Source organism: Chamaea fasciata, unplaced genomic scaffold (assembly GCF_029207755.1).
Source record: "Chamaea fasciata isolate MVZ Bird 193981 ecotype frontalis unplaced genomic scaffold, bChaFas1.0.hap1 SCAF_24, whole genome shotgun sequence".
NCBI lineage: Eukaryota > Metazoa > Chordata > Aves > Passeriformes > Sylviidae > Chamaea > Chamaea fasciata.
Window position 1 is genome coordinate 651,624 of NW_027094109.1, and position 16,019 is coordinate 667,642.

The 16,019-nt window shown below is 48.4% G+C and overlaps 1 protein-coding gene and 1 long non-coding RNA gene across 5 annotated transcripts in view; one reads left to right on the forward strand and one right to left on the reverse strand.

Annotated features, from left to right (window-relative positions):
• ARHGAP32 (Rho GTPase activating protein 32) overlaps positions 1 to 16,019 on the forward strand; it is a 216,407-nt gene that overhangs the window by 157,497 nt on the left and 42,891 nt on the right. Inside the window, exons 15-16 of one of the 4 annotated variants that reach the window (XM_066203624.1) lie at positions 569 to 619; positions 3,269 to 3,343. The exons of 2 other annotated variants lie outside the window; for them this stretch is intronic. In XM_066203624.1, the coding sequence (XP_066059721.1) occupies positions 569 to 619; positions 3,269 to 3,343 (126 nt within the window). Of the gene's footprint in view, positions 1 to 568; positions 620 to 3,268; positions 3,344 to 11,554; positions 11,646 to 16,019 lie in introns of those variants that run through there. One more of the 4 variants, XM_066203623.1, reaches the window with a different exon arrangement.
• On the reverse strand, positions 8,891 to 11,316 carry LOC136300904 (uncharacterized). The gene is made up of 3 exons (XR_010723764.1): positions 9,967 to 11,316; positions 9,308 to 9,512; positions 8,891 to 9,203 (listed from the first exon to the last, which is right to left on the reverse strand). It is a non-coding gene; the product is annotated as an uncharacterized lncRNA (long non-coding RNA).

Here is a 16,019-nt window from a genome sequence, read left to right on the forward strand (position 1 = left end):
GGCTCTGAAAGCCACCAGGACTCAGCCAGCAGAGTCTCCAGCAGGTCCATGTCAGCCTGCTCGTGGAATCGTTGGGCTGGAAAAGTCCCACCATTCCCCAGCACTGCCACGTTCACCTCCAGACCATGTCCTCAAGTGCCACATCCACACGCTTTTCCCAGACCCTTCCATCCAGAGCACGAGCGTGGGGCTGAGGCAGAGCTGGGCCTGCCTCCTCTGCAGATCATGATTTTCAGGTAGAACACAGCAGCAAAACACAGTTCTGAGAAAATTACAGGAATGTGCCTTGTGCTGAAAGGTCAAACATGGAAAACGTTTGGGATTCTGCTTGAGCGGGGAGACAGGGTGGGGATTCCTGGGTCCTACTGAGTTTCCCAAGTGTTTAGCACCAAATAACTTGAAGGATTGGGTGTGTTGTATTGGGTGTGCTATTCATAACCCAGCTGAGCTTTGTGTGAAATGAGCCCATTTTCAGTGGCAGCATATTTTAACCAGCTGCTTTTTGTTTTTGTTTTGCCTTTTTTCCTTTTTTTTTTTTTTTTTTTTTTTTTTATTTCTCCCTTCCCAGTCTCCCCTGCCCATGGAGCCCGTCCAGCGTCCTGGAGCTACTTCCCCCCTTGTACGTTTTCATTTATTCCTTTGTCCTTCTTTCATTCTTGCCTTGTTTCTCTGTCTCCTTTTTCTTTTCTTCTTCTTCTGTAGATGCAGGTCAGTAGCACCGATGCTTTGAAGGATATTTAGGGGAAACCAAAACAAACCTTTGTTCTAAGCTGCTTTCTAGAAAGATATTTGGACATAAAATAATACAGCGAGGAAAGAACAAAGCTGGCTGTAGCTCTTTTCTGGGGGTGACAGAATCATTTTGAATCCATAAAAAGATTGAAAAGATTAAAAAGAAAGAAATTAAGTGCCAGATGACCACGTATGAATGTCAGTGTGAAAGAAAGAGAAGAGAAAAATGGCTGATGGGGAGGAATTAAACATAGTTCTCGAAGTTTGTTAGAACATGACAACCTTCAGAAGCCAAAATTCTTTTTTTTTTTAGTGAGGGAATGGTGTTTGTTCTTAATATCTGACAATGCTCAAAGTGAACTAATATGTGGCTTGTTTATTCAGAGTCCTGCTTCACATTGCCACGTGAAGATCCTTTTTTTAGATCCTGCTAGTGCTGGTCTAAACCTCACAGCAATAACCTGGTGTCAGTAAAACCTGGGATTGATCATGCCGATTTATCATTTTTACAGCAAATGCCTCACTTGCACAAATCAGCTCCCCCTGGGATGTTGTCTGGATTCCCTAAGTCAGTCTGAAACTTGATATGCAAACACTGTAAAGAGATAATTATAAAACATATAATATTCATGTAAATATACACAGATATATCCTTTACCCACACACCCACTGCCAGCCTGCTGGCATAGACTGTGCTGGTGTCCCGGTAAAGCGGAGAACAGGCAGTGCTTCCCAGTCCCACTGCGCCCTCCAGGACAAAAAAACCTGTTCCTGGTGTGAAGATTTGCTCTCCTGAGCACCTTCCTGAGCACGTGCCAACACGATCAGACCCCTCCAGGCAGGAGGAGAGTCCAGAGGGGGAGAACAGGGTTTGTATTTGGGATGTATCATGGAGAGTGAAGTGACGCTTCTTCCACTGCACATATCCAAACCCACAGGAGCCAGGGGATACTGAAACTGGGATGGAGGTTTTAAGAATGAGGGCAGAATTTATTGCTGTGACTGGCCATGTCCACTGATAAATAATCTGACAGAAAATTTAGGAGGAATCAGAATACTGAATCTCGTAAGATCCAGGGAGTTCCCTTTGCGCACATACATATGGAGAAAAGACTTTTCTTAATGTTTTTCCATTTGTATAGTCAAGTTCCTTGGATCCCTGGGCCCTTCACAGATGCAATTTCTGCCAAGGATCAGCAGCAGTAAAATTCAGATAACACAGGGAGGCTTTAGCCTGTCTATTTTTTCAGGCAGGCTTTTTTGTTAGGTTTTTACCACAAAAACAAGGGATGGCCACATTTCTGGCTTTTTAATGCAAGTGGTCAGTGTTGAGTCCTCCTCCTCTCTCAGCTGTGAGAAGGAAGATTCTGACAACAGAGCAGCTCTAATATTTCTGCTCAAAGCTATGAGGCTTATTAGTGGTTCTGCTTGTTTTTCCTGTGAAATTAATTTCTTGTGACAGCCCTGTCCCTTTGTGAGTCACAGAACTGCCATGGAGATGACAAACTTGGCTGTGGCTGCTCCAAGAGCACCACTGCAGTGCTGGGGAACCACATCCTTCCCTGGCTGAGCACTCCTGGGCTCTGGGGCTGGTTTATGTTGTTCCTGTGTCCCACAGATCATGGCTGCATGACTTCCACTACCAGGAATTTAGAAATATTTGTGTTTTTTAAGTATGGAGGATTTGAGGTCCTGTACAGGTTTTGCTGGTGCAAGGAGAAAGTTCCTTTCTGGGCTCATTTAGGCACTGAAGTTCTTCTTTGGACTTAGATAAATGAGCTGAACTCTGGACAGAAAGGCAGGGGCTGGAAGAGGGTTTTGTAGCTGGGACAAGGTGCCCCAACCACAGGCCCAAAACCTCTGGTCTCCCAGCAAAGGTGGTTCCTGTGTGAGCTGTGCTGTGTTAAAAATCACTGATTTCTCCTCCAGCATTTGTCAGCATAAAATGGCATCTATTGAATATAATTTTTAATACACTTTTTACTGTGAAAACTCTGCTTAGGGTGGTCTGTGCGCAGCATCCCAGAATCCCAGACCGGTGTTGGTTGGAAGGGAGCCCAAAGATCATCTGGTTCCACCCACTGCCATGGGCAGGGACTGGAATTGGGAATTGGCCCGCACCCAACGTGCTCACTCCTGAGCCAGCTCCAAGCCCAGTTGTTCAGGCACCAGCACCATTCCCTTCATCCCCAGCAGCTCAGTTTTCCAGGGATTTGGGTGTTCACTCGGCTTAGTTCAGCTCACCTCATCATTTTTGCTCTTAATGCTGTGTGCTCAGTGGATCACCTCCCTCATGCTCCTGTTTACAGACAGACATTGATGGGCAAGAACAATTCAGGCCTAGAACAGCCCAGAGAAGCCCCAGCTCTGCATGCCCAGCGCTGAACTCTGGATTTCTCCGGCTCTATCTCTCTAATTGCTGTCTCTCCAAGTTGAATTGTTGGTCTCCTGCAGTCGCTCCAGGAAATTTTTAACTTCGTCCTCTCTCTCGCCTTCTGTCTGTCCCTGTGCCCCCTCCCCCAACCCTGATTATCAGATTTGGAGGTGGACAGTGTAAAACCAGGCTCTGCATTTGTTTCCGAGGCTCTGAACCAGTCCCACTTGAGCTCAGGTAGAGCCTGTTCTGTGCCATCGCTTTCTGTACTAACCACGTCTAACCCTGTATGTGGTAGCAATAACCACTCACTAACCCCTAGACCTGCTGGCAGAACCTAGCTGTAGTGTAATAAATAGTGAAATAGAGAATTATTCATTTCTTTTTATATTAAAACCTGTTGGGTAGAAGAACCAGTGTCTGGTCGAGAACTCACCTTCTCAGGGGCAGATTTTCTCAAGTGATTTCCACACCCAGTGAGTGTGGAAATCTTAAGGTGACGCTCAGAACAGCTGGGCCTTGCCTTGTGCACACTCTGCAGTATCAGCAGCCGTGTGAGTGTTAATCTGTGTATCAGAAATCAGCTTCTTTTCCCTGCCCAGCTGCTGCATTTCTAAATATGAAATGGTCTTCTTTTCCCAGGCTTTCAATTTGTGCCTCACTATCCAAAGAGTTTCCCAAACCCTCTGTCACCATGCTCTGGAAGGAAAAGGGAATTACTGCTTAAATAAGAGAGGGAAGAAATGTGGTTAAATATATAGTTTTATGGCAATGGAAATGACTCTCCTGTGTGCCCAGTGCACTGTGACAGCAGAAAGCAACTGTGTTGTGTTGTCACTGCCATGACAACATAGCTGTCACTTGTCAGAGCTGGCACTAGGTGGAATTAAAGTGTTCCAGTGGAACTGAGGAGCTGAGATGTGTCCCTGGTACATTTTACGTAATTAAACATTTGATCTTCAGTTACTGACAACACACATTTCAATTTGTTTGCTTGTGTGTTAAATCACCCCTGGACTTCTGTTTCCCTGGATCTCAAAAGTGCTTGGAAAGAGACTGTAGGTGGGATTTTAGGAGAGGCAAAGCAGCAATGTGTAGGAGCTTTGTTTCTAGGCAGGGCTTGACACCAAGGCCAGTGGCAGAGTTCTTGCACAGGCTTCAGACAACGTTGTCCCCTGTGTCCCTCTGTTTCACCCAGGCCCTCAGGATTGGGGTTGAACTGTACCTTACTAGAGGTCATCCCAAGCTGTTCTTTGGGTTAAATGAACCGGTTATTATTGGATATTTGATATCAAAGCAATGCTGATAAATACAGCCAGTCAGAGTTCATTTGAGGCCTGCTATTCGAAAAAACCATGGAATCATGGAATCCCCTGAGTTGGACCCCCAAGGATCATCCAGTTCCACTCCTGGCCCTGCACAGACACCCCAAAATCCCACCTTGTGCCTGAGAGCATTGTCCAAATGCACCTGGAGCTCTGGCAGCCTTGGGGCTGTGCCTTTTCCGGCCAGAGGAGGAACCTTTTCCTGATACCCAACGGCACTGGTATAACATTTCAGTTCCTGAAGGAGCCAGTGCTGGTGCAATTCGGTGACTGAGGTGCTTGGTAAGTGCCAGGCATCTCTTTTAATTGTTTTTGAACTGATTGCAAATCTTGTGGTTTAGGTGTAAAGCTCTGCTTCTGCTGCACTCCTTGTCTGGATTCCCATTGTACCTTCTCCAGTCATCAAAGGAGGATTTATTTTTAAACTAGGCTTTAGGGCTTTATTTCACTCCCATCAGAAGTGCTGAAAGCTTGCTTTAAAAAAAAAAGAGCGTTTTGCTGGTAGTGTGGATCTTGGATACATTAGGAATGTCAAACTTCACCTTCAATAATTGTGTTGTTTTTCTGGATTTCAATGCAGTGAGCTCTGGAAAGTGCTTATTTACCCTGAATTGCTCCAGTAATTACCTGGTTTTAGGAGAAGGGGATTTATTGCAGGGACTGCCCAGACCTATAAGACCGTTTAGTCTTTTTAGGTCTTTAAATCTGTACTGTAGATCAGGACTGCAGCAGCATTTTCCTGAGTTTTTCATTTCCTGAGTTTTTCGTTTCCTTGGAGTCTTTTTCTCCTTGCTATCCCTACCTTGTTTTAAGCAATTCGTCTTTTGTTCCTTCCCATTTTTTGGCAGAAAGGGATGAGAGCTGTGGGCTGATCTGTTGGAAGCGATGCTAAATACAGGATTCATCTGGTCCTCTATGAAATTTGCACCATAAAATCTGTGATTCTGCTGGAAAAGTAGGAGTTGGAGAGAACAGCTTCTTGAGCCTGTGTGCTGGGAACAGACATGGGAAAAATTCTGTGTTCCCTGGGCAAGCAGGAATGGGATGTAGGAGCATCCCAAAAGCAGCAGCAGCAGCGTCTGTCCTGCCTGGGATGAAGAGCTGCTCACAGCCCTCTTCTGGGGGACTGGATTTGGAGAAAGTCCCGCTGTTCTTCAGCCAGGCAGCACCACATGTGTTGTTCTGCTTTTCCCGCAGTAGTTTGGGAGAAGGAAGCAGCAAGGCTCTGCATCTGGGTGTGCTGCTCCACTCTCCCTTTCCCCGGAGGGCAAAGGATGCTCTTGGCATTCCATGGAAGCATAGCATTCCTGGGACCAGCTGTGCAGCTGAAGCTGTGAATGATCTTCTACATGTCCCATTTCCCTTTTGCAAGGGGGCAGGGTTTGGATGTTCCTCCAGACCTGCATGAGAATCCACCTGAGGATTCTCCACAGTGTACCATGGTAAGAAGTGTACCATGGCAAGAGTTGCAGGCACACAGGGTGGCAGGGAATTTCAGTTTTGGGAGTTCTTCACCAAACTGGGACAAGCAGTGGATTTACAGGGAGCAGGTTTTAGAGTTAAAAAGTGTCAAATATTCTTTCTGCACCCTCTGCCTATGGGGACGTTTTTATTTCTAACTTGCTTTTGACTTTTGCCTTCAGTGGCAAATCTGAAACACTTTTCCTGTCCACCTGAACAAAATCTCTAAACCTTGGCTAACTCTTAAGTGAGAGATGAGCAGGATTTGTATTTCACAAAGCACCTAAGGATGCAGAGCATTAGGGAGTCAATGTATTTCTTCTTCCTCCATAATCCTTTCATCCTTCAAGGGTGCAGATGTTTCTGACAATGGCAGTGAGAGCCAGGAGTGCACTTTGGCAGTGCTTTAAGAGCACCTCTGGCTGTTCCTTACCCCACACTGAAGAGTTTTAGGTGATGCTGATGCAGTATTTGCAGTAAGAACGAATCCATGTTTCTGTGACATTTCCTGGGTGCTATGGAAACTGTCTGGGTGGTTCTCAGGAAGTTGTGAGTTGGTTGACATTTTCTTCAAGAGGCTTGGAATTGAAAGCCGGGAGTGGAAGAGCAGGATTTGGGGATTAGTGCTAAATCTGGAGGGCACAGGGGAAGCTGGGGCAGCGGCAGAGCAGCTGGAGCAGGGCAGGAGATCCCATCCTTTGGAGAGAAGCTGGACTGAAACAATAGGGACCCACAGGCTCAGGAATCCAGGAGCAGGAGGGAAGTAACCTTTGGTCGTGCTGTTTCATTATAGCTTCCTTTCTTTTTTAGCTGAACTCAGAGTTTTCTAATGTATGAAAGCCCTGCTGTAGCCCTCCCAGCCCCAAGGGAGTGGATCTTGTGTCCCCTCAGAAAGTGCCATGAGTGCAAAGCCAGCGGTCCTAGGACAGTTGGTGGACACCAATGTTATCCTGTGGGACCGTCAGGTGCAGGCTGAGCCTGGGGATGCTCCAGGGACCTTCTGCCTTCTCTGAACAATCCCGGTAAGGCACAGGTGGAGGTGTCAGTGAATGAGCCTCTGTGTCCTGCCCCCAGGTTTGCATTTGGGTTTTTCCCTGGCATGGCTGAGTCTTGTTGGAAGTATGGAAAAGATCCCACTCAGAGATGGGACAAAAAACCTCATCCCTGCCCACCCCAACCTCCTGTCAAGGGTCCAGGCTGTGTCCTAGGAGCCCTTCAGCAGCTTTGAGGAGCAAGGGGAGCAGCAGAGCTCTGCTAGTTGAGGAGCATGCTCTTCTCCAGCCCAGCATATCCTACATCCCCACTGGGAGGCACTACTGGTGTAATTACAGCGCTGGAAATCAGCCTCCAGGCACAGGGAAATGCCTGCAACACAGGTAGAGGAAAGAGCCACATTAATTCCTGTGTTCCCTATAGTGCAGTTTCTCCCTGTGTGCGGGGTCACCAAGGCTTTGGAAAGAAGCTGAGCCCATAAACAGCAGCTTCAGGCATCTCACGCTTTGACAGGTAATTTTGTGGTGAGCCTTGGCCATGTTTCCTGGGGAGTTTTAATTGGAAAAGGAGCAAGCGTGGTGTGTGGATCTGTGCACAGTCTGTACACATCAGTTCATGAATAATTACATAGATCTGTGTTCCGTGCAGGTAAGAAAGAGCTGTGTTAATGTTTGTTATGGAAACATTCCTGGTGTTTGAGAGGCTGGATCCCCCAAAATAGGCTGAGTAGTGTGAAGCAAAGCAGTGAAACTTGGCTGAGTGCAGGGTGTTGGAGGCATCAATGTGCTTTAAGAAGGCCTCTTCCTTTTCACTTGTTCTGTGCTGCTTTCTCACTCTGCCTGCTCTTCCCTTACTTAGACTGGGGGGGCTGTAATTTTTAAACAAGATGGTTTTTTCCTTTCTCACAAGCTCTGTCAAAATGGGACTTAACTGTAATAATAGTTGGCTTAGCAAAACTCTGCAGTTATGCTAAAAGCTCTGAAGTAATGGCAAGAGGGAGTTTGTTCTGCTCTGCTTTTCCTCTTCTTTTTTCCTGAATAATTCTGTAAATCAGTACGGGAGCCAGACTGTGGCTTGGAAATACTTCAGGCAGCTTTAACCATAAGTGATGGCACAAAGCTCTGATCTCTTCCAGGCCAATGGATTTATCAAAGGTTGTGCCAGTGCATAGCTCAACTCTCCCATTAAAACCTGGTCCTGGGAAGTTCCCAAAGGTTGAGCAGCTACACCACCACCCTTCTGTGCACAAAGACTTCATAAATAGAATAGCTGGAGGTTTGGGTTTTTTTTGCAAGCCATGGCAGACCATGGCTCCATCCACCAAAACCTCAGTCACCACGTGGTACCACTGTGCCCAGAGAAGCTGTGGCTGCCTTATCCCTGGCAGTGTCCAAGGCCAGGTTGGACAGGGCTTGGAGCAACCTGGGATGGTGGAAGTTGTCCCTTGGCAGGGGTGGGACTGAATGAGCTTTAGGGTCCCATCCAACCCATTCTGGGATTTGATGATTCCATACTCTGTGACATGAGAGACCTGGATGTCAAACCTGGTTGCTGTCAGCTTTGAATAAAATCCGATCATTTTAAGGCATTCCATGCCATGATGTGCTGCTCTGTTATTTTTTTTTTTTAACACCCTACTTTACTTTCATCTATCGTTTCTCACCAACACCCCTTATTTTTAAAGGGGGCTTTGTTTATTTGTGTTTTGTGTGTGTGTGTTTTGGGAGCAGCTGACTGCAGGATAAATCTAGCTAAGTAAGAAGCAGCAATGGAAAATCCTGACTGTCCAACTCCTAATGATGGCTTGAACCTCCTTCAGTGGTTACATTTGCAAAGCCAGAAAGCAGAAGAAGCTACAGGCTGCACTAGTAACATTCTTTGGGTTGCTTTGCCTTCCCAGTTCTTCTGTCTGAAATAACTTTTGGAGGATAGGGTGAACTTCGGGATTGATTTTGTTGCAGGCACACGGATGGACCCTTTTTTCTGTGGTTTCAAGTGCTCGGGTTTCTTAGTTGGGTTTAAAAGATATTCATTATCTGCCTCCTCTGCTCCATGGCAAGCAGGCCAACTCCTTAGGAGCAGGGAATGCATCTCTTTCACTTGCTTAATTTAAAAAATGCTTTAAATTGTCTGCCAAAAGAAATTAGATCAGAAAATGAGACTCATGTGATTATTATTTTATTGTTTCCAGTCAAATATTAAGAAGCAGCAAAAGACATTGCAGTGCTGTTCAGTGCAGCGGAGAGCCGAGACCCCTGTGCAGGTGCAGAAGGTCCCAGGTGCAGAGGAGTCACATCTTGGTTGCTCAGGTTTCATTCCTAAAAGAAAGGCAGTTTCTAAGAAGGATTAAAGATTTTCCTTTACAGGAAACAAAGTACAGATGGGGGAAAGGCGTGTCATTATACACCAGGTAGTAAAATACCTCTCAGAGCAGTAATTGCAAAGGTTAAATCCAAGCCTGAAGCTGAGACAGCTCAGTGTTTTTGAGGATGCAGCTGTTACATTCCTGCTCTGATTAGCAAAAATAGGATTGGGCAACTCCTGGCCTTAGTTTGAAGCTGGGCACCAGCAAAGCCTGTGAATGGGGGGTCACCAGCCTTGAAGGAGTCTTCCTAGCCAAGCCTGGCCTACAGTAAAAAGAAAAAAAATATAGAGAAAGCATACAACACATCCTGGCAGCTTTGGGCAGCTGAGTGTTACTGCTCTGAAGTCCTGGATGCTGTTTGAAATTGTGTGTGTATTTTGCATGCTAATTTGGAAAAGCATTGTTTCTGCTGTATTAATCTGTGTTGGGATTTTCCCAGCTTTGGTCAATGGGTTTGATAGGAAGAATGTTCCCAGAATGGTGAGTTGGTACCAGGGAGAAGGGTTTGTACTTGGAATTATTCAGAGAGAAGTGAATTTAGGGGTTGTGCTTGGCTGCTGAGGTAAACTCTGGTGTGAGAGCGTGCTCATTGTCCGAGCCAAACAAGTCCAGCAGTGAACACCAAGTGTACAGAGTACAGGAGGAGAACAGGAATATCGGGAGATGTGAGTCAGCAAACGATTTGGAAAATAGCACAGAGGAGAAAGCGTGAGCACCTAAAGAAATGAGTTTTCCCCTCCCACTCATCAGGATGTCTGCAGATAGAGAGGCAAATTCCTCCTTAATCCTTCTGACCCTGAGGTTGCCCACCTTTAGCTGGCAAGCCCACATTTCAAAGTGGGTGACAGCAATTACTGGGATTGATGAGCTGGTGTTTATGGGGGAGCTCGAGGTCAAACAGCACAACGGCAGAACTTACCCCACACACCTGCAGTAAATGCCAGTAATGTCACAGCTTCACTGGCTCTAGGAAAAGGTTTGGCTGAGGCTTTCTGCCCTCCTGGCTCTTGTTCCTGCTCCAGCTGCTGGCCAAGGCTGGGCAGGGATGGCAGTGCTGGAGTCAGGTCAGGTCCCAGGGTCTCTGTGCTTTGCCCTGGACTGGAGCCTGGCTGGAACTGGGTCGCTGGGAAATGATCCTGTCATTTGGCTTGGCTTTCAAAGAGCAGAACTCCCAGAGTGTTTTTAATTGGGTCTGTTTTCAGTGATCTGATCATTGATTCGGTTCAATGCGATCCAGCCCCTTGGACTGGGAGGGGGCATTGTTGCTGTGATTACATTAACTGGACAGGTGGGTGCAAGGTACAGTCCTCAGGGCTGTGGGGCCTGTGTCCCATCTGCAAGCTGGGACGTGCTTCCACCAGAGCTCTCAGGCATGCCCAGCGTCTCTCCCTTCCTTCTGTACATGCTGAGACACATCTTCGGTGTGGCCTCGGGGATTTGCAGCGGGAGCAGCGACTGAGGGATAGGGCTGGTGGCAGGGATGCGCCCTGAGCTCTGCAGTCCTGGTGGGATTGGAAGGTGGCCCTCACCACGGTGTCCTCTGTAGTTTTTTGTGGCATGAAGGAGCAAGGAAGGAGAAAGTGGAGAAAGGTGAGGGCAGCTTTTCTGGCCCGCGTGTTTTCCCGGAGGTGCTCACAGGCTGCGGGGATGGCACCGGGCCCATGCCGAGGTGGAGGTTACAGAGCAGCCGTGGGGCAAAGCCAGCGGTCAGAGCGTCACAGAATCCCAGGATGGGTCAGGCTGGGGGCCTCAGAGGGTCGCCAGGTCCCGGCTCCCCTCGCCAGCAGGGCCATCCCAGAGCACAGGGTACAGCACGGTGTCCGCTGGGTTCTGGAATATCTCCGGTGAGGGACACTCCACAGCCTCTCTGGACGATCTGTTCAGTGCTTGATCACTGCACAGGGAGGTTTTCCCTCACGTTCGGCTGGAACTGCCCATTCCTCGTGTCCTGTTGCTGGGCACCACCAAGCACAGCCTGATTCATCTTCTCAGAACAACCCCCTTTCTAGATTTTTATACCTGGGATTTTTTTATGCTTATATTTTTAGACCTTCCCCTGCCGAGCAGCCGTGTGCTGCTCGCCATCCCTCCCACCCACCCTGCGCCCTTTGCCCGGCCCCTGAGGGGCGACAGGGCGGACAGGAGGCTCCGGCGGCGGTGCCGGCGCGGGGGCAGCGCCGCAGCGGCTGCGGGAGCCGGGGAAGCAGGCAGGCAGGGAGGGAGGGAGGGGGGAAGGAAGGAAGGAAGGAAGGAGGCACCTGCGGAGGAGGAGCCGGGGAGGGGCTTGGCAGAGCCGCAGAGGCTGCGAGCACCCGGCGCATCCCGCGGATCCCGGCGGAGCCGAGCGCAGCCCGGCGCGGAGGGGCCCGGGGGACCCGGCCGGGAGCAGGCCCAGGTGGGCGAGGGCGATGGCCGGCTTACCCGGCCAGGGGCTCGGAGGGGGGCGGAGGTGTCTGCGCCACTTGTTGCTTAGTAACTTGCCTGGTGCTTAATGTGTGTGTAGGGGAATGAGTGGCTTTGCATGAGGATTCTTCTTTCCCGGTGGTAGTGATGCGTCGGGAAAGAAGCTCTTGGTCCATTCTTTACAGTGGATATTGGGGAGGAATTGTTCCCTGGGAGGGTGGGCAGGCCCTGGCACTGGGTGCCCAGAGAAGCTGTGGCTGCCCCTGGATCCCTGGAAGTGTCCAAGGTCAGGCTGGACGGGGCTTGGAGCAGCCTGGGATAGTGGAAGGTGTCCCTGCCCGTGGCAGGGGGTGGAACGAGATGAGCTTTGAAGTCCCTTCCAAGCCAAACCATTCCATGGTTGATGGTACTTAACGCCCCCTCGCTGGGCCCAGGGGTGCCAGGCTGTCCTGGGGTGTCCTGCCCAGGACACTGCCTGGAGCAGAGCTGATCCTGCACGGGGGTGATGCCGACAGGGTGCTCAGATGCCTCCCTGCCTGGGATCATGTTTTCAGCCAGGTAAGATGTACCTGGTATCAGTAATTCCTCTCTCATCCCTGGCTGCTGGTTACACACCTGTGCCTCTGCAGTGGGAGAAGATCCTCGGGAATCCTTGGAGAGGTTCCCTGGCTTGGTGACCAAATACCAATTAAATTTGCATACTTGCCCCTCTCCCCCTCCTTGTTAATTGTTTCACTTCTGTTTCCCTCTAACTAAGCTTTGCCTTGAGGTTTCTATTCCAACTTGCTCCACACTGGGTCCGTAGTTGTAAACTGTTTTATTGGATTTGTTCTCCAGTGGGTGTTCATGGGTGTGTAGCAAACCGGAGCTGTTAAAGGCAGAGTCTTTCATGTCCAGGATGATTTGTGTGAGGTTTCCCACCCAGATCGCAGCAGAGAAGGAATTCCAGCGTGCAGACCCCCTCCACCCCAGCTGTGATCCTGGGGCTGCAGGGCTGGAGTTCAGTGCCTTCCTCTCAGATTTATTCCCTCCTCCCAAGGAGGCAGCTAACAGAGGGCAATGTCTACAATTTAAATTTCAATAGATTTTTGCATCTCACTTTATCCTTTTGTCTTCCCTCCCTCCCCAGACTGGCACATTTCTAAGCATTAATGTTATTGAGGCTGTTGTTCAGGAGAAAGGGGCTTCCTATTTAAAACTGCCAGCCCGTTGTTTGCTGGAGCCCTGGGGCAGGGAATGCACACTCTGGGAAATAAATTTCCCAGGGAGAGATGTTACTGTGATCACAGTAGACACTTTGCAAGTAGCCATGGCTTGTCTGTTCATATTTGTTCAGAAAACCTCCTAAAAGCCAGAGCCCATTTTAAGGACTAAATGCCCTGCAGGATCTGATGGTTTGTGACAGAGAAGACAGGAGGCCTTCCCTTTCCACTCTTCTCCGACCTCCTTTGTTCTGGGCACCACACAGGCGTGATAAAAGAGTCTCATTTGAAATCAAAGCCCTGCACTGGGAAGTGAAAGGAAAAGAATATAAAGCAGGCAAAACAATACATTATCTGCATTCCTAAGTCTTAAAAAACCAGATTTAATTCACCCCAAATCCCCAAACCTTTCGGTCCAATTTTCCCTTTCAGTGAAGTTTTTTACACTTCTTTAGCTGTGTAAGGAGGATGTATGTGAAAATGTAATTTTTATCCTCTTTTAGCTATTGTATCCTTCTTGTGTTGTATAAAGTGACTGTCATGTGAATGAAAATTGTGGTCATGGTCTTCAGTATTTTTTTTGCTTCCACTCCAGGTGAGTGGAAACTTAACTTCCAAAGGCATAATCATCTCAGGGCTTAATGCAGGGGTTAATAGCCAAAGTATGAGCAGTTTAGGAAGTCAGGGCTGTAAATAGGAGAGGAAGCAGAGCAGTATTAATCTGGGAAGGGCAGGTCACTGCAGTTTGGACATAACTGGTCTGGGCTGCAAACACTTGCCCTCAGGCCAGTGAAAATGAGAGAGGCAGCCTTTGGGAAGGGACTGGGAAAGCAGCAGGGATGTTCCCTGTCATACTGGGAGTACTACATACCTCAGGACAGTCTGTACCCAAGGACTGAAGCCAGGGCTGTGCCATGGGCATAAGGAGCAGCAAGGCAGTGTGCCTTAACCAGGTCTCCTCCTGTTTCCAGAGGGATCATGCCCCTTCCCCATAGAATCAAATGGGTTTTTTCCTTCCCCGTGCCTTCCCAAGGCCTTGCGTAAGATCAGATACGCTCTCGCTGTGGGATTTGGCTCCATCTGCCAAACTCCTCATTATTCCACTTGTGCTGTTTGTTGATTCCTGTCAGATCCTTTCCCATTGCTCGCCTCCCCTCACCAGACAGGGCTGAGGAGCACGGTGCCACCGTCACTCCAGTGATGCCGGCCTGGCTGATGCCACACTCGTGTTGGAATGGCTTGGGAACGTTTCAGGCTGCCTGCCCGTGTTCAACGTGCTTGATGTGATGCAGGGTCAGCTTGGGTTACTGTCGAGTTTTTGGAAGATCTCCTGCAGTGTTGCTGCCACGTGCAGAAATTGTGTGGGCGAGGCTCAGCCTAGTTGCAGCTCCACGGGGCTGTTGGGAAGCGTTTTAATCAGGGAAGGAGCTGCATGCAGCACAGCTGGGCTGTGACCCAGGCAGAGCAAAGGCACTTTGCCTTCGAATTAGTGTGAGTTTGGGAACAGTCACCTCTTGGCATCTCTGAGGCTGTGGCCACTGGAACCAGAGCAAAAAAATGTTTGGTTTAGATTATATTAAAGGGAGGTTAAGGTTGTCTGTTAGGCAGTTCCATCTGTGTGGATAGCTAGCAGCTCCAGTCAGCTCCAACAGGGAATGAGTGTCTCTGTGGATCACATTCCTGTTCGTGGTGACTGATGAGCTGGAGAAGCTTCTGGCAGAGATGGCCCTGCTCTGCTGTCACCTAATGCCAAGGTGACACCTTGCCTCTTGAGTGTACTTCCATTTCCCCCTGAGTTGTGTCTGCAGAGTTGTCCAGCACAGGGTGCTGGTTGTTGATGGTCATGCTTACCCTTAATGCTGCTACCCCAGTTGAGGTTCCAGAAGTTCCTTGAACCAATAACACCCTTCATGAGCCACATCAACACAGCCTCTGGGGTCGTTCTGAAATTGGGTTTCTTCTCAAACCATGCAAATTGTGTATCAGAGATACCCTCAGATTACAGTGTCACATTCTCTTCAGTGGGAATGTAGAGTTGCACACAGGCACATTTTGGTGTCAGATCTCTCATCTTTGGGTGTGGTGTGAGCTTGGGCATGCGAGTGATATGCCGAAGTGAATGTGGGAGGGAGGCTGACACCATCTCCCTGATGGGCAGATCTGGTTTTCAGTTCGGCCTGTGATAGTTACCTGAGTCAGAGCAGTCTTTCTAAAGGATCCTCAGTCTCCAGGGTAGGCGAGATAAGCAAAAAGGCTGCATTAAGCTGTGACAGAGCACAGAGATTTAGCTGGAATGAAAGGGAAAAAAGGTATTTCAGGTGTCTCTCTGTTTTTTTTTTTTCTCCTAGCTCCATGTTTCGCAATTTGCTCCCCTTGTCTCCCAGTTTTGCTGCTGGCCCTGTGACCTCTACGTGCCACCTAAGCTGCTGACCCCACTGCCACGTGTGCTAAATCTCTATCAATTTGTTTTCAGCTCCCACTCCTTTTTCAGACTGGGCCTCTAATAACTGGTTTCCTTTGCAATAGAGCCCCATCCATCATTATTTCCTCCCCCAGTTACCTGTCCCAGCCTGTCCCTGCTGCATCATCATTCTCTGTTAGTCAGAACTGCTGTTTTTTTTCCAAAATACAACTTAAACTTCTTAATAGAATTAATAGATTGACCTTGCCAGCCCTTGAACCTTTGAAGCCTCTCTCATGTCTCTGTTAGCCTTCAGCTGCATAAATAACTGACTTATATCTCCTGGCTATGTATCACTGCCCTGGGGCAGGTGTGCTCTCCTTCAGGGAATATTTTGAAGACATCCTGGGGTCTGTTTGTTCAGGAGGTCAGGTTGTATCATCTTCGTGCTCCCTTATGGTCTTAGATTCTGTGCAAAGATCAGTCATGTCTTAAGGCTTTAAAATAGCACAGATTTTTTGGCATCAGACATAGGTGATAGACTTTTGCATCGGATTACCTGGTGGTTATCATTCTTAAGCCTTTACAAGCACTCAAAAAAATGGGCAGAAGAGCTTGGAAAGAGGTTTTGCTGTTGTACATTAGCTCCTGGTTCATGTCTGTGTTTTCTGATGGCCATAGGGAAACTTCTCCAGGCAGTTCACACTGTAGATGATCCTGGTGCATGTCACTACAGACATGTGATTTTAGTTAAATGAAAGTA